Genomic DNA, 17,497 nt, shown 5'->3' on the forward strand with positions numbered 1-17,497 from the left:
CAAACGCTGTCATAGGAGGGCAACCTGGGCAGAACCTCGCTCAGGTGATAGTCATTTGGCTTTCCAATTATATACAGCCTTCCAGGAAACTAGACACACACACACACATACACAGTGACATGTTATTGCACAGTAGCTCCTCCACAGCTTTCATGTCCCAGACTTTTACCTGTGGTTCAGCAGCTGTCTGGTTCACAGCCCCACTGGGGTCATTAAAGCCACAGCCGAGTGTGGAGCGTCTGCTGTGACAGTTGAGAAATTCATCCTGGGGAGAGAAATCACCTGGGATTACTGTAATCTTACGGTGTTATATATATATATATATATATATATATATATATATATATATATATATATATATATATATATATATATATATATATATATATATATATATATATATATATATATATACACATATATATATACATATATATATATATGATCATGTGACCCTTTGATAAGCTGGCATCTTGTCTAGGGTGTACCCCCCCTCTTGCCAGTAACAAGCTAGGATAGGCCCCAGCAGACCTGTGACCCGTAAGGCGGATAAGCAGCTGTAAGCGAGAAGACTGATATACAAAAAAAGGGATGGACGGATGTTCTTACTGCATCGTGTTCTGTCCTGAACCTGCAGCAGAGATCCATTCTGTAGAGGGCCACAGCGAACATCAGCATCACCAAACAAAATGCTACACAAGACACTGAGACAGTGGAGAGAAACACACACACGGTTACTGCTTTAGAAAGGAAGGGTTTTTTGTTTTGTTTTTTACAATAAAAATGGAAAACAAACCTGTTTTCAACAAATTCCTGCCAATTTATATGAGACAATATCAGACAATCTTTGTTTTGTCTTTATTTTTACTCAAGATAGAAAGAACTTAAATCCTGGTTATGTGAACTTTGCTGTTGGAAATTAAATATTTGGACTTCACTCTCCAGTCATCCTTTTGACTTCTGTGACACTAACTTTGTTAATGTGTAAAAATGAATTGAAGTCAGAAACAGAATGATCTGCAGGAGTGTTCAAGGAATGATGCCATGCTCTAATGAGGCATGAAATCTAAAAGTTTGAATCTAAAGCATTACAACCATGTACACACGACTAAAATAATCTGAAAAAAATTGAAAATGTTTACAGTACTTCAGTATTTTGAAACATACAGAATAACACTTGTAGAATAACTCGGTTTATTTTACCGACATTAAAAAAAACACTAGCTTGATTTATCTCATTTGTATGATATTGTCTATTGTTTTTATGAGATACAATTCTTCACAAATCACAAATGTTTTCTTTGTTTCATTAAAAACCGCTCTGGTTGAAAACAAAACATATCTGCCTTACATCCAAGATTCAGAATTTATGAAGGAAATCAGTGGAGCTCTTTATGAGGCCAGAATGCCTTTTAAATAGAAACAGGACTTGCCTGAAGTCACGATGACAGTCAGCAGCTCTGGTGCCATCGTGGAAACCTCCGTCGTTTCTTTGCACAAAGCCCTCCTTCACACTCAGACTCTTTGGAAACCCCACGCACAAAACAGACCCAATCCTCTGGATTAACTGGTGGCTAAATATTACCAGTTCTCAGCAGAAATAAGTCACTCAACTTTAAGATGACTACCCTGTAATGGTGACACTTGTGCAAACTTTAGAGGAAATGAAAGGACAAATTCCCCTTATTAATAAAGAAACCAGGATGTCAAGCCACTGAAATCACTGCAAGATTCAATAACACATTTAAATTTTTAGAGATTATTACTGTGTTAAATGTCAGGGGGGAGTTGTCAGACTGAAAGAAAGATAGACAAATAATCTGTGGTGCCTATAAACTGTTAATCATGTTGTTTTGTTGACACACAGACACGCACACACACACACTGACACACACAAATACACCGTGACAAACCTAAATGTAAAGATGAAAAAACAGATTGTATTGAAATACATTAAAATAAATATCAGAATCCATGTCATTGTAATTCCTGTTTTAGTCCCACTTTCTTGTCTTTGTCAGACCCGGTGCTTTTTCCAGTGTAACTATTTTCCTCTTCCAGTTAATAATTTTTTTAATGTCGGTTTTGAATGTTTTTAATTTCTTTTCTCCTCTTTTCTTGCCCGACAAAACACAAAAACATCTCCACCTCGTTTCAGCGCGTCCTCATCCTCATCTCTTTCCTGTCCCTCCGTCTACAACCCTTCAAACTTCTCATCACATTCATCACCTTCCACCACTCCCACGCAGGAAGGTGGGGGGGGGGGGCAGGAAGGTGGGGGCCCCTTCGTGCTTGACTTTTGCGTGGTGGCGGCGAACGATCACGACGTGCGTCTTAAATGTTAAGTGATGGAGGCAGAAGCCATGAAAGCTGTGATTCACGGAGGAGGAGCCTGTGGCGCTCAGCCGGCGCTGGGAGGAGACAGTCCGTCCGCTCATCGCCCTCATCGGGCTCCTGCGGGGGAAAAGCGCGCAGGAAGACCGTCGGGATGGAGCGGATGGAGTCCATGGAGCCGATCTCGGCGCACTACACCACATCTTACCCGGAGATCAATCCAGACAGCGGCTATGAGTCCAGAGAGACCGCGGACTGCCAGCAGAAGACTCCACCGACCCCCATCTATGATGAGGAGCTGGTCCATAAGGTTGGTAACGATCGGGTTCTAAAGCTACTGCCTCACAGATTTAAACTTTACACAGTTTCCCTTTTGGATCAAGGAAATTGCACCAGTGCGCTTATTTATAAGACTCTGTCTCTTTATCCTGTAATTGTAAAATATCCCTAAATGTGGAAGAATCCAGTCCTGGACCGGGTTTGCGCTCTCCATGGTGCTTCTTTTCTCTTCCACGCACTCAGGCTGGTCTCCAAGCTTGTTGCGCGTCTACTCTGTTTAAATCACATGGAGTAGTTCCAGTCTGGGTTCAGGTGGTTCTGCACTGGTGCAGACAGGTATGGGAATTTAGTTCACATGCTCCAGTGCAATTATTATTATTATTAATATCATCATCATCATCATCATCATCATCATCATCATCATCATCATCATCATCATCATCATTATTATTATTACTATTATTATTATTAGATTATTATTAACTATAATATTATTATTATTATCATTTTTATCATTATTACTATTATTATCATCATCATTATTTTTTTATTATTATTATTATTAGATTATTATTAGATTATTATTAACTATAATATTATTATTGTTATCATTTTTATCATTATTACTATTATTATTATTATTATTATTATTATTATTATTGACTAAGTGGTAGTGTTGTCACCAGGGTTGGATTATTTTTGGCAGTGGTGATAATAACTTCCTCTATCATGGCAACACATCATTCACCACCAAGACGTCACACTAACCAGCAGATGACCATATTTACACTGAGACATCACCATCATGGTCTTAGCATTCATTTGATCCAATTTGATGTCATAATGGTGAATATGCTATAAGGAGTACATATACTGTATGTGTGTTGTATTGCATTTCCTCTTGCCAACATGTGACACTGTGATATTTACAGTATTTTATTGTATGGATGCTTTAAAGTGACACAATCATTCAGTCTGAAATCTTCACAGTGAATGAAAGAGAAAGCTACTTATTTGAAATATTCTAGTGGTGCTTTGGAGCCAGTTTGACCCAATCCTGGAACCCTGGCTTATGTGCACCAACTTTCTTAAGTGCTGAACATTATCCATCAGTTAGCTGGTGCAGAAAAATCACATTAATCAAAACAAAGTTTGATCTAGACAATAAAGGATGTGATAAAAGCGTCTCAATTTCTCAAGTATGTCACTTCCTGTTGTCACTAGGGGCCGCTGTGGCCATTAACCAATTTTGCAATTATCAAACAATTATCAAGCAAAGTCTGATGCAAATTAAATCATGGACGACAGATTAATAAGAATGTCATCAGTGTTTGTGATGGTGTTTGCAGATATTTTTGAAACAGTCATACTGAGGAGCGATGAAGAACCGTGGAGTGGCTGGAAGATGTTAGCTTCCTGTTTGAGAACAACTCTGAAACAACGGGTCTAGACTGATAAACTAGATTTTGACCCCAGTGCTGGAGGAACAATGAGAAAAAATAGAACCCCTTTAGGCTCCAGTGAAATGTCACTGAATATTATATTCAACATAGAATTTGGCGTTTGGTCGCTTCTCTGAATATCAGTCATGTTGAAATGCATCAACATATTTCCTTTTTTTCTGTCTCTCTCTTTTTTAAATGAACACAATATTTCTTTGGTTTGAAAATCACCATTTAGAGGAGCTACCTTTGATTGTTTCGGAAGCCGAGTGTGATTGTGGGGGGGGGGGTCCATTTGAGTTGTTTCAGGTTATCTTTTCATTTTATTCAGTCTCTCTCATCTTTTTTGTGTGTCTTTTATGCAGGATGTCAGGTTCCTAGTCTTTAACTTGTGTCTTCTCTGGGGGGGGGGGGGGGGGGGGGCAGTGAATGTTTTCACTCATGTTTTACCTCAAGGGAATTCTGATCTTGCAACACGAAACGGCCTCCTTTTAATGCTCAGTTAGTGTGTAGATGTAACGACATGTTACATCTACATGTTAAACATCATGTTCCACCTAATATACTCTATATTTAAAATCAATTTCATTTTCATTTTGGATTTCAGATTCAACATTTTACAGGATTTTATTTCTTTATTTATTTTATTTTATAAACTTTTGTCATCCCTGAAGGGAAATTAAGAGAACACTCTAGTGATTATTAAGTCAAACGCATGCATGTTTATATATTAGTGTGTATGGGCCTTTGTAACACACACACACACACACACACACACACACACACACACACACACACACACACACACACACACACACACACACACACACACACACACACACACACACACACACACACACACACACACACACAGGGGGGGCCTGTAGGCATGCAGTGGGAGGTAGAGTTGACAGACAGCTGCTTCTTGGTACGCCCCTAAATGAGAAGCTTGTGAAGGGGGACGGCTCCTTGCTCAAGGGCGCCTCGGCAGTGCTCGGGAGGTGAGTTGACACCTCCCACTGTCAGCTCACAGTCCGGGTGGCTAGGCGGGAATCGAACCGCCAACCTTGTGATCATTAAACGACCCGCTCTACCGCTGTAGACGAGATGATTACAGTCGTCTCGTGTGGGATGAACAAACCCAGCAGGTCCTTCTGTGAGCCTCTATTTTTAACGGCTGCCACAGGGAGGGGCCAGATAAGGTTTCTGTATAAATTATCAAAACATGATGAAGACTTTCAGTCTCATACTCCATAAACCATGATCTAACACTTTTACATGTTCAGCACGGGATGGATTTTCATTATAATCCAGATCTACGTAATCTCTATACAGTTAGAGCTAAGAAGATGTTTGACATACAGGATTATTCAGTCTTTGGCAAAAATATGTGTTCCATTTTTAGCTTAGAAAGTTTTGAATGTTTTTTAAGTTGTTGAACGTATTTGCACGACATTAATCCTCATCTCAGTATATTGCTCAGTATTATACTGATATTAAGATACTTCAAATACTGTCAAGTTTGACAGTAACACCCCCCAAATTCAAGTATTATTTTCCATGTGAATGTATTCTTCTGCTGCCATCAGGATGTAAACGATTTCTACTTTGGATGAGAAATTATTCCATGTAGGTCATGACTAGTAGAAGCTATTTATTCATGTTTCTTACTATGATGGCCTTTATGGAAGAACGAACAAAGGGAAATCCCTTGCTGTCTTCAATCATACTCCCCCCCTCCCCACATACACAGATATATACATATTCATATACAGTAGACTGTAACATTACCCACAGTATTCAAATCTAATTCCCAAACATCAGCAGTGTGTTCACCTAATTGCCTCCAGTCTCCAGTGAGAAAGGCTTAATTCTCAGCTAAGCCTTGTTACCACGGAAACACTGTCATACCCCCCTCCCATCACAAACACATTCTCATCATCACTGCATGTGCGTGTGTATAAAACTGTGGTTGTGTCACTTCACTGGTTCTGTCCACACGAGCAACCATTATTCCAATAAACAGGAAACAGATGCCATCAACTCACAGGAGGATCAGAGGAGGATGAGTTTCCACCGTCTGTGTGTCTGCCTCAGAAAAACAGAGTGATAGAAGTCTCTCCCTCTCTCCCTCTCCCTTCATTCTTACCATCAATCTTCATGATTGTACTTGTTGCCCAGAGCTTTCTAGATGACAGTTGCAGTAGAGTAGGGCTAAGTTGTAGGTGGAGATATTTACGCATTAGTGGAGACACTCAGGTAGGAGGTAAGATATTCATGCACTGGAGTGGTGGCCTCATTTAATACTTATGGGATTGCTAGACACTGGTAATAACCAAATATGTGTATATAAGCACTGAGAATGTGAGATTTTTACAATATTTCCCTTTAATACAGCATTTAATTTGAATGAAATCTTTAAGTACTAGTGTTATTGTTGTGATGATGTTAAAAATGTGGACACCAGTAAAGCTCATCACTGAACAGATTTGGAGTTTTAGCAGAATTACCAAATACGGATGCTCTTTTTCATGTTTGTGTGAGGAGGATGTGGAGGTTGAGCACCATGCAGGACAAAAAATATCAAACTGAGGAAACTGAAAATTGACATAGGTTTTAAAAATAAGCCTGCCCCATTGAAGAACAAGAAGATGAAAAATTTATTGACTGATGACTTGCTGACTAACATTTAAATGTTGGATTCAATGCATGCCATTGTCGGATGTTAACTCCTACAGCATGTGATTCACTCTGTAACAGTGGCTCACTGTTGGGCTCTTGTCAAAAATAAAATTATTTCCAATGCTGGCGAACAGAAATATCCCGTGATGCAGAAGCTGATTCATGGTTCAAAGTTCATTTCTATTCAATCCAATATACTGTATATCTAAAGTTTCACCAACTCAACAATTTCCCATGACGAAGTACTTGACATCAGTGGTGAGGACAAGTTACCCTTAAACAATGACAGCACTGACAGCAATGGTGCTGTTGATGATACTAATAGTAATAATAATAATGAAAACAATGGTAATGATCCCAAGATACCCCAAGACTTAAGTATCTTGGAGTCTTGTTTACGGGCGAGGGAAAGATGGAACGTGAGATTGACAGACGGATCGGTGCAGCTTCTGCAGTGATGCAGTCGCTGTATAGGTCTTTGGTGGTGAAGAAGGAGCTGAGTTGTAAGACGAAGCTCTCGATTTACCGGTCGATCTACGTTCCTATTCTCACCTATGGTCATGAGCTTTGGGTCATGACAGAAAGGACAAGATCCCGGATACAAGCGGCTGAAATGAGTTTCCTCAGTAGAGTGGCTGGGCGCATCCTTAGAGATGGGGTGAGGAGCTCAGTCACCAGGGAGGAGCTCGGAGTAGAGCCACTGCTCCTCCCCCTCGAGCGGAGTCAGCTGAGGTGGCTCGGGCACCTCCCTGGAGAGGTGTTCCGGCCATGTCCTACCGGGAGGAGACCTCGGGGAAGACCTAGGACACGCTGGAGGCCTGGCCTGGGAATGCCCCGGGCTCCCCCCGGAGGAGCTGGAGGAGGTGTCTGGGGAGAAGGAAGTATGGGCATCCCTCCTGAGACTGTTGCCCCCAAGACCCGGAGGCTGGATAAGCGGTTGAAGACGGATGGATGGTAATGATGATAATAACAGTAGTGATAATAATAATGATGATAATGGTAGCGATGATGGTAATGATGATATCAGTGGGTGTCAACATTGATTCCGGCAGTACATTAGTCCACCGCAACCTGTGGGATGAGAAGAGCAAAAGATGAGAAGACTTCAGAGAAGACATTAAGTTAGTGACATCAATGAATGAGATATGGATGTATAGAGAGAGACAGTAGTAAAGAAGAGCTCTGTGCATCATGGGAAGTTCCCCAGTAGTCTAAGTCTATAGCAGCATAGCTAAAGACTAGCCTACTCCAGTGTTAATTGTAAGGTTAGTCAATAGATACTCTCCTAAGACTATGTTTCCACCGGGGAGAAGGTACCTGAAGACTGGGGCTCCTATTTTTGGACACTCTAGGGATCACAGGTAACCCTGCATCCTCAGTGTAATGTTCTCCAGGGGTAATGAAGTATGATCAGCTGTTGAATGCCTGATCGTTAAAGAGGAGAAGGATTTTTAATTGTATTCTAGGGACACAGAGGCTGAAACTGGAATGATTTGATCTCTCATACTGCTGGATAAAATTTACAGCATTTATTGGACACAGAATGTGCCTGATTTTTGAAAGAAGGCAGCTCTAGACATTTATTTGTTTTTGTATATGGGAGTTAACAAATATATTCTAATAGAATGAAACACTCAGATTCCACTCAACAAGGGCCAAACTGATTCAATGCCACTGGATTTGGCTCCAGAGACGTCTAGGTCCCAGCACAGTAACCTCGATTTTGCCAGAATTAAGTCTGTCAGTCATCTTCAGTACCCACTTCTTAGGCTGTTGCGTGTTGCGGGGTTGCTGGAGCCTATCCCAGCAGACTGGGGGCGTGAAGCAGGGCACACTCCGGGCTCTACGCCAGACAAACACGCACACACACATTTTTATATTCTTAGGAGAAGTTTAATAAGTTGATTAGTTTCAACTGGTTTCATTGAAAAGTATAATTGTGTTCTCTGCATGACACCTAATGTAGTTCCTTCCATCCATCCATTTTCTTGTGATCGTTTCATCGTCAACTGCTTTTCCACCTTGATTAGTAGGTCCTTTACGACTTTGACCAGTGCTATCTCTGTCCTATGATGAGCTCTGATGAGCTCTGAATCATGGGTAGAAAACCTCAAATAAGAAATTATTGAGTAGAAAATCCCATAACTGACTAGCAGCTTGGCCTACAGTGACTAGAACCTCTGGCTCAAGACTAGTTAGACTAGGGCTAAAACTTTAAGCACTTTGGTTAAGACAGGGTCCAAGAACCAGGTTGTTGGTTTAAAGATCGATAGATTAAGAAGTAATCTAGGCAGGTATTGGGTCTTACAACTGTTTAAACTTTAAGTGGTTGAAGGTTAACTGAAATAATTTAAAGGCAAGAGGTGATGAATCATTTGCCTGTAAGTAGAATGTTATCCCTAAAAAATAAGCTCATAAAGTAATAACTGGAGGACTGGGCTCTGTCCCCATAAGACTCTGAACAGAGGTCTGGGTTGTTCTATCTCATATCTGTTGCAGAGTAACAGGCTTTTCTGGAAGACTGCTGTGAAGACTGTCTCACCAGGCTGATCGAGACTAATCGATTAGGCAAATCGAGACTTTGAGTGTAGTAGGATGCTACTCTCTCCCTAGTTTTTGCGTTATTTTCTTTAGGGTCCTGGAGGGTTTGAACCATGAATTCTATGATAAATAAACACTGATTTTGATTTAGCTTCTACTAAACTTGCCTCTTCTTGCAGACCATCCTGGTGGGGGACAGCGGCGTGGGGAAGACGTCTCTGCTGGTGCAGTTTGACCAGGGAAAGTTCATCCCTGGGTCCTTCTCGGCTACTGTGGGCATTGGATTCACGGTGTGTGTAGTTTGTGCATATCTTTTTCATGTAGACAATTAATAGAAAATGGATATTAAATGTAAAGAGATGATGTTTCTGTAATAACTTCTGTCTTTAATCTGTGTAGTCAGTTCTGTTTTAACATGAGTTGTGTTTTATTTTAGAATAAAGTGGTGACTGTTGACAATGTGAAGGTCAAACTACAGGTCAGTGAGTAAACCACTCCCAGCTATAACATGATGTGCTTACACAATAACGGTCTATTTTTAGAGCACCGGCTAGTTTCCTGCGGGGCTACTGTGTTCTAACTAGAAATCAGAGTTAGCCAACCAGAACCAAGCTAAGTCACAGCTGTGTTTCTATTTGGTATTTCAGATTTGGGACACAGCGGGACAGGAACGGTTCAGAAGTGTGACACATGCGTATTACAGAGATGCCCATGGTGAGATAAATGCAATGTTCTGAGTCTGACTTGCAGATAATCTTTTATTCACTGGAGCTAATTTATGGTTTTTATTGTTATCTTCTCCCAAGCCTTGCTCCTCCTGTATGACATCACCAGCAAATCGTCTTTTGATAACATCAGGGTAAGTTTGGAATGTGTCTACTGCCTTTGGAACATATATAAATATGTTAAAACAAAACAAATAACACTATAATCTATGTGTAGGCTGTATGAGTCTAATGCAATGCCAGCAAACATATTTCTTTTATTGAAATATTTATCCTTCTTATTTTAGGCATGGTTAACAGAGATCCATGAGTATGCACAGAGCAATGTAGTCATCATGTTGCTGGGCAACAAGGTAAGATGGAGGGGTTTGAGAATCTCTCACCAGTGGAAAAAAGCAATAAAGAAAAAAGACATTTTGGTTCATTAGAGACAACTGTAGGATGATTATTATGTTATGGATGGCATAGCAGAAGAAGAAGTGAGTTAAAACTATACTAATCAAAGTTTTTTCCTTTGTGTGTGTATCAGTCAATAGATTGCTCATCTCCACCAAGGCCAAACAATCCCACACATCTTATATAATCAGACCTGGAGCCACCCAAAAAGAAGAATAAATCACACTCATCCAGATATCTTAACGACTTGGGGAGTCGTGTGTTTCTGGTCATTTGTTACCATCCATCCATCTTCTTCCACTTAGCCGTAGTCGGGTCGAGGGGGCAGCGGTTTTAACAGGGAGCCCCAAACGTCCCTTTCCCCGGCCACATCCACCAGCTCTGACTGGGGGATCCCAAGAAGTTCCCAGGCCAGTGTTGAGATATAATCCCTCCACCTGGTCCTGGGTCTGCCCCGGGGTCTCCTCCCAGCTGGGCGTGCCAGAAACACGCGCCCCGGAGGCATCCGCACCGGATGCCCAAACCACCTCAACTGACTCCTTTCCACGCAAAGGAGCAGCGACTCTACTCTGAGCCCCTCGCGACTATTGTGGCGTAGTCGAGGTGAGGTGGGTTCACAGTTTGGTGGGCTGAGAATCACATCGCTGCTTTTTGCAGATGATGTGGTCCTGTTGGCATCATCGGCCTGTGACCTGCAGCACTCATTGGTCTGGTCTGCACTTGAGTGTGAAGCGGTGCGGATAAGGATCTTTTGTTACCGAATTAATTTAATTCATTGATTTAATTAAATCAATTATAATTAATTTAAATTATAATTTAGATCAGAATCTGCATCAAACCGAAATTCCTCCATAAGAACAGAATGTTACATTATAATGGGAATATTTCTTATGAAGTTGTTTTAATTGTCCTATTGGGGATCGGGTGATAGAGTGGGTCATCCATTGTTCCCAAGATCGGCGGTTAGATTCCTGTTCCCGGCCAGCCACCTCTGAGTGTGAGCTAACAGTGGGAGGTGTCAGCTCACCTCCTGGGCAGTGCTGAGGTGTCCTTGAGCAAGGCACCATCCCAGTTACTCATTAGGGCGCATCACGTGGGAGCTGCCCACCACCACCACCCCCCACACTGCATGCCCACAATCCCCTTGTGTGTGTGTTACAGGGCCTATACACACTATATACATGCATGCAATTGAAGTAACAGTGTGATCTAGAGTGTGCTAATAATTTCTCTGCGGAGATCAATGAAGTATATATCATGAGATCTCATCTTATCAAATGTATCTCATTGTCCTGAAGGAAATTCTGAGAATTTAATCTCATCCAATCAGATGTTCAAAAAAAACCTATTTTATTGAAAAACTTTGTTCATCCAGCTGTACAATTTCTGTGTGTATTGTTGAACATGTTAGTTTGTGCGTGACAGGGAAGCTCTTATTTTGAAAGGGGGGCTAGCAGGGGGTTTTAATCGTTGTTTGGATCGGTGAGCAACATCTTTTTCATTTACCAAATTTAACTAACTACCCACTGGACATGGCTGGAGTTAAACAGACAGCAGTGTCATCATTATACCAGCTATTATACCAGCTACTTTGACATTAAAAACTTGTGTGAATATTTAAAAAATGACTAAGTGTGCAAAAACATATACTAGTGTTGACTTAAGTTGGAAGGTAGCTTCTAGGATGCACTGCAGAGCGTTTTGGTGACAACTAGTCCCTTCTAACCATCCTGTGCTGCGTCTTTGCGGCAGGCTGACATGAGCAGCGACAGAGCCATCAGGAGAGACGAAGGCGAGCGGCTGGCCAGAGTGAGTGTTTGATTCACTGCCGTCAATCCACTGGCGTGTGGCTTCCTCTGCAACTCACTGCTGTTGCCTCCTCCTCCTCAACAGGAGTATTCTGTTCCCTTCATGGAGACGAGCGCCAAGACCGGAGTCAATGTCGAGCTGGCCTTCACTGCTGTGGCCAAGTATGGATCTATTACTAAATCTATTACTAAACTCCTTTTATTACGCAATAGTAGAATAATGAATAAAGACAAAACAAAAGATATTTATTCATTTTATTAAAGATAATTTTTAAAGTTATAATAATTTAATATATAAACGTACTCATTACTTGATAGTGCCGCACTGGTGGCAGCCTGTAACAGCAGCTGTGTTACTGTTATTTGTGGTGTTTTTAGTGTGTTTAGTAAGTTATTTTTATGGACACTGACACGCCCCAGGAAGACAGCAACAATGTGTGCTCATCTAATGACTTTAGTTGTTAGATCTGAGTCTTCCCTAATTAGATGTGGGTCTTCTCTACTCAAAAACCCTGGTGATCAGTGAAGTCCAGGCACTCCTCAAATTCCAGAACACAGCTTTCAGGTCAGGGACGGGGTTTCTTTACAACGCCGCTAAAGCTGACCGGAAGCAACGCATTAAACACACCGAGGAGGCCTGCAACGGGAAAATAGAGGAACACTTCACCTGGGAAGGTCTTCAAATCCGGTCCAGTCTTTAACTGTTCCCTGTCACAGGCCATCACTATCATTACCCCCGTGCCCAAGAAGTCAGCCATCGATCGCCGACAGGATTCCAACCGTTGAACTTACAGATGAGACTCCCACCGGTTGGCTTATAGAGCAGCCCGTCACAGAGCGCTGAGCCACCTGGAGCATCATGGGAACTATGTATGTACTCTGCTGCTTTTCGTTGATTATAGCTCAGCATTCAAAACCACAACGGTGGACGTTTTGGCTGAAAAGCTTTTACACCTCAGGCTCTCCACTCCCATCTGCAGACGGATATAAGACTTCTTGTTTGACCGCCTAGAAACAGTCGGAGTTGGCCTCCACCTCTCCTCCATCATCACACTCTTCTGGCCCCCCCACGAGGCTGTGTTCTGAGTACACTTCTGCACTCGAGTACAAAAGCAACGCCACCAGCTTCAGAGGAAGTATCACGAGGGTCATTTCATGTGCGTCACTGAGACGTGGGTGAAAGAACTTTCCCTGGACTCGTACCACGTTGTTCGTGTTTTTCAAGCTGACCGTAAAGAGGAAGTGTGGGTGGACAGTCATGTTTGTTTGGTTTTAAAGAGCTGCTGCATCTGAGATATCGACCTTCCAGCTGATAGCACACAGCCACGCTACCTCCAGAAAGAGATTTAGTATCACTTTGTGAGTCAACAAACACCCCTGGAGAACCTCTGAAGGAGCCGTTTGAATCATTCTGCTTTCCAGATGAGGCAGTCAGTGAAAGTTTGACCCACGGCGTCACTGACGACATGAACTCCAGCATGGAGAAACCTGTGGGCTCCAAGACGGTGCAGTGTTTTCAAACCCTGGATGATTCCGGATTGTAGAACAAGAAGAAGACGTGTCTGTTTAGGTTGTCAGTCATCCGGGTCAAAGTAAATGAAAAAGAACAAAAAATGAAATCAGCTGGACTCGCCTGTGAATTTCCCAGTTTGGGATCAATGAAGTCTCTTTATCTATATGTCTGTTTGTCTGTCTATCTATCTATTATTGGATCAGAGGTGGAAGGTCTACACACAACTATGATCATGTCCATTTGATTGGGACATGGGACAGACGAGGGGAGACACCAGAGCTGTGGAGACAGACTGAGCGAACCAGATGAACCCGTTTTCCAACAGATCTGACTCTGTCTATTCTCTCCCTGTGACACACCCTGTCTCTACACACCTCTGCAAACTGCCTTCCATTCTAACCCCAGCGTGTCGTCACCCTTCATCTCCAATCACACGGACCTCTAGTGAGTTCACTGCTGGACTCCCTTCAGATTGATTATCGTGCTAGAATTGGGTCAGATGACACTGTCATTTACCAGGAGAACACTGGAAGCACTGTGATGATCGTGTGCTTTGATTTGTGCTGAGATGAAGATGGAAGAAGGAGAGGTCACCTGACAAAATGGATAAATGACTACATCATCAACAGACCACAAGACGTAAGGCTCAGGGACTGTGTGTCTGCAGCGGTGGTCTGTAGGTCGGATGTGGACAGGAAGAGGCTCCACAGACTTATAAGGAGATAAGTGTCTGTACTGTCTGTCGGGTACCACTGATGTGGTGGGTGAGGAGAGGATGTTAGCAGAAAGGCAGTAAGTGTAGTCCAGTTAGCTTTTAGCCAAGCTAACATCCATCATGGATAACACGTCTGTCCCTCTGCATGACACTGGAGGACCAGAGTAGCTCCTTTAAAGAAGAATCACTACCAGAGGTTATTCATCCCCACTTCTGTCAGACTCTTCAACCACACTGTCAAAACTTGGACATATTTTTTTATTGTTCTATTATTTATATTTGCATTTTGGGTGGCACGGTGGAGCAGTGGGTAGTGCTGTCACCTCACAGAAAGAAGGTTCTGGGTTTAAATCCTGAAGCGGCTGAAGACAGGATGATTACGGTCACCTCGTCATCAAGAAAATAGACGGATAGACGGAGGTTTACATTTATTTATTGTTTTATATAGCACTAATCTTTTACTTTGTTTTTGCATGTCTTGTCTTCTCTTGTCTTGTCATATTAAATGCATCGTACAGTATGTGGACAATTAGGAGAAATGTCCATCCTTCTGTTTGATTCTTCTTTATTAAAACTCACGCAACATCAATTTTATTGATTCTAATACTGGGAGATTCCAAGAAATTGTTAATTTTGCCAATAAACAATATACAGTGGAGGTGAACCATTTTATCTTCATCTATAATTAGAAGTTCAACAATATCAAGGTTTTGCATTTGACATTCTAAAAGTAAATCCGTACTGTTTTCTTATCTTTTTGATGTGTGGTTCTGACCTTCAGGGAACTGAGGCATCGAATCGTCCAGCATCCCAGCGAGCCCAAGTTCCAGATTCATGAATACATTGAAGCACAGAGGGAGAAGTCCGGCTGCTGCAGCTACTTCTAGACTGCATCTGGTGAACAGACTGTCAGAGAAACATCGTGAACTAAGGAGTGGGAGGACGCCAAATTGAGTCGTTGCTTCTCCAAAAATAGGACGCCTCCATTCATTCAGGATTAAGAGCCAAAAGTAAATTGATGGAATGAGAGGAGAATACACCCAGCCACAGGAAACCCATGGTGTTCTGCAGCCAAGAACAATTTACACAACTCTTTGTACAAAAAAAATGTTTTTGAGACCTGAACATTTGTAGTACACATTTAGCTGATTATTTACAATTGATAATATGAGACAAATATTCAAGCCATTTTCTTTGTTTAGAGGATCATTGCTACTAATGTGTATGTGTGTAATATGGAGCTTAAAGCAGGAAGTACCTACAGTTTGCCTAATGTTACATAAAGACTGGAGGCGTTGCTTGGTTCTGTCTGAAGTTAAATATGGTATAATTTAAACGTTAAATGCATGGGTATTTTTTACAAAACATACCTAAAAATAACATATAACAGATCAAGCCATGTATTAAATTATATTTCCTGTAAAGTTTCCTGAAACATTATAAACAAAAAAAGTGGCATTTATTTTTTATTTAATATTAATATTTTTTGTGTGAGTAAAATTTTTTTTGGTTACAGTAAATGCTTTAACTATTCTTTCATCCATCTTCTTGTTGGTGGATGAGCGGCTACAGACGAGACGATAGTGATCATCTCATCCACCTTGATGATTGTGGGTCTGCCGCGGTCTAGCCTGCGGCGTTGGGGGGGGGGGTTCGCCCCGGATGGGGTACTGACTCATCGTGGGACCACATGAAAGACAAACAACCACTCACACTCATAATGTGGTGCGACCACTTCAGCTAAGCGGAATGTTTTGGAGGTGAGAGGAAGCTGGAGAACCTGGACAGAACCCACAGACACCAGGAGAACAAACTCCACACAAAGGGAGACTTGAACCTGGAACCGTTTTGGACACAAATGCAGAACAAAAAGGGAGAAGTTCATAATTTAATCTGAAGAAAATCCTTCACCAGGCAGGAAACAAGCAAAATCATAAGGAAGTTCAAGGAACATGAAGTGTAGGATGAGTCAATGACAATCTGGCAGCAAACTGAGGTCTGAGCAGAGTTTAAGTAGGTGGAGCCTGATTGGAGATGGGAAGCAGGTGTCTGCAGCAACACAGGTGACAGGAAGGAGTGGGAGTGAGTCCAGGATACTGAGGATGTGGGCTGTGATAGGATAGAAGGAGAGAGTTAGAGACGGGTAGACATGTACAACCACATCAATAGTAACAGCAAGTTCAATACACAAACTGCAGTTTATAGTATTTATTATAGCTATTACGATAGTAACACTGATAGTAATAATAATGAAGAATATAATGATGTCATCTATACTGGTAATAATAACATTAATAACAACAATAATGACAACAATAACAGGTCTAAAGTTAGTTAAGACCTGTGGATCAAGACTAGACTTTTAACAAAAGGTTTAATAATAGCCAGTTTAAAGAAATGTTGTACATATATACCGTATGTACCTGCTGATAAGTTAAGTTACAATGAATTGATCCAATATTATATTATTTATTAAAACAGTTTTGGTTTCAGAGATCTAATATTCAAGTCTAATTTTTTTTTTATTGTGAAATACTTGGCTGGCAGTGTTGAGTTTGTGACTTCTAGTTGTTTTCATTACTTAAGCTCCATATTTCACACACAGACATGAGATCAATTCTGATCTGCCTGTTGAGCAGCTGGTAAGACGTTTAGTCTGTGAATGTACCTGCCTTTTAATTCAGCAGCTAGAGCAGAACACAGGTCAGTCCTCACAAGAAAAGTCCATTTAGTTTTTTAGCCAATCAGATTATTATGATCCATATTTAAGTTTGTTAGGTGGCAACAGAAGTCAGCTGATGTGACGTAAGGAAGGGAAGAGGAGACCACTGTTTCTGTCCATCGTTGACTTACTTTATACCTGCAAACATGAGTTTAAATCAATCTAAATTTTGGTACCTAAATGATATAAAATAAATGTATCACACTGATTGTTTACCCACATTAGGAAGGTTTGCAAGCTCATATTTGGTCATGTACTGTATGTACTATATGTACTGTATTGGTTATTTCTTTATGGATTTCTTGATATAGTCTCAAAACAAACTTGCCTATGATTTGGA

At 41.4% G+C, this 17,497-nt stretch overlaps 1 protein-coding gene across 1 annotated transcript; it reads left to right on the forward strand.

The window, feature by feature from the left end:
• The first annotated feature begins 2,453 nt into the window (after nt 1-2,453).
• On the forward strand, nt 2,454-15,837 carry LOC137588501 (ras-related protein Rab-37-like). Its single transcript, XM_068305624.1, has 9 exons — nt 2,454-2,644; nt 9,458-9,568; nt 9,715-9,756; nt 9,926-9,992; nt 10,085-10,137; nt 10,291-10,356; nt 12,152-12,208; nt 12,293-12,369; nt 15,217-15,837. The coding sequence occupies exons 1-9, from the start codon at nt 2,489-2,491 to the stop codon at nt 15,320-15,322; spliced, it is 735 nt and encodes a 244-aa protein (XP_068161725.1). The 5' UTR covers nt 2,454-2,488; the 3' UTR covers nt 15,323-15,837.
• Nucleotides 15,838-17,497: the final 1,660 nt, after the last annotated feature.

This window comes from Antennarius striatus, chromosome 21, assembly GCF_040054535.1.
Source record: "Antennarius striatus isolate MH-2024 chromosome 21, ASM4005453v1, whole genome shotgun sequence".
NCBI classification, from domain to species: domain Eukaryota; kingdom Metazoa; phylum Chordata; class Actinopteri; order Lophiiformes; family Antennariidae; genus Antennarius; species Antennarius striatus.

Bases quoted from the DNA above. Each gene is read 5' to 3' on its own strand.
- LOC137588501 (XM_068305624.1), top strand. From the start codon at position 2,489: ATGGAGCGGATGGAGTCCATGGAGCCGATCTCGGCGCACTACACCACA. The intron at 2,645-9,457 runs GTTGGTAACGAT...CTCTTCTTGCAG, and splicing joins ATGAGGAGCTGGTCCATAAG to ACCATCCTGGTGGGGGACAG. The intron at 12,370-15,216 runs GTATGGATCTAT...TCTGACCTTCAG, and splicing joins GCCTTCACTGCTGTGGCCAA to GGAACTGAGGCATCGAATCG.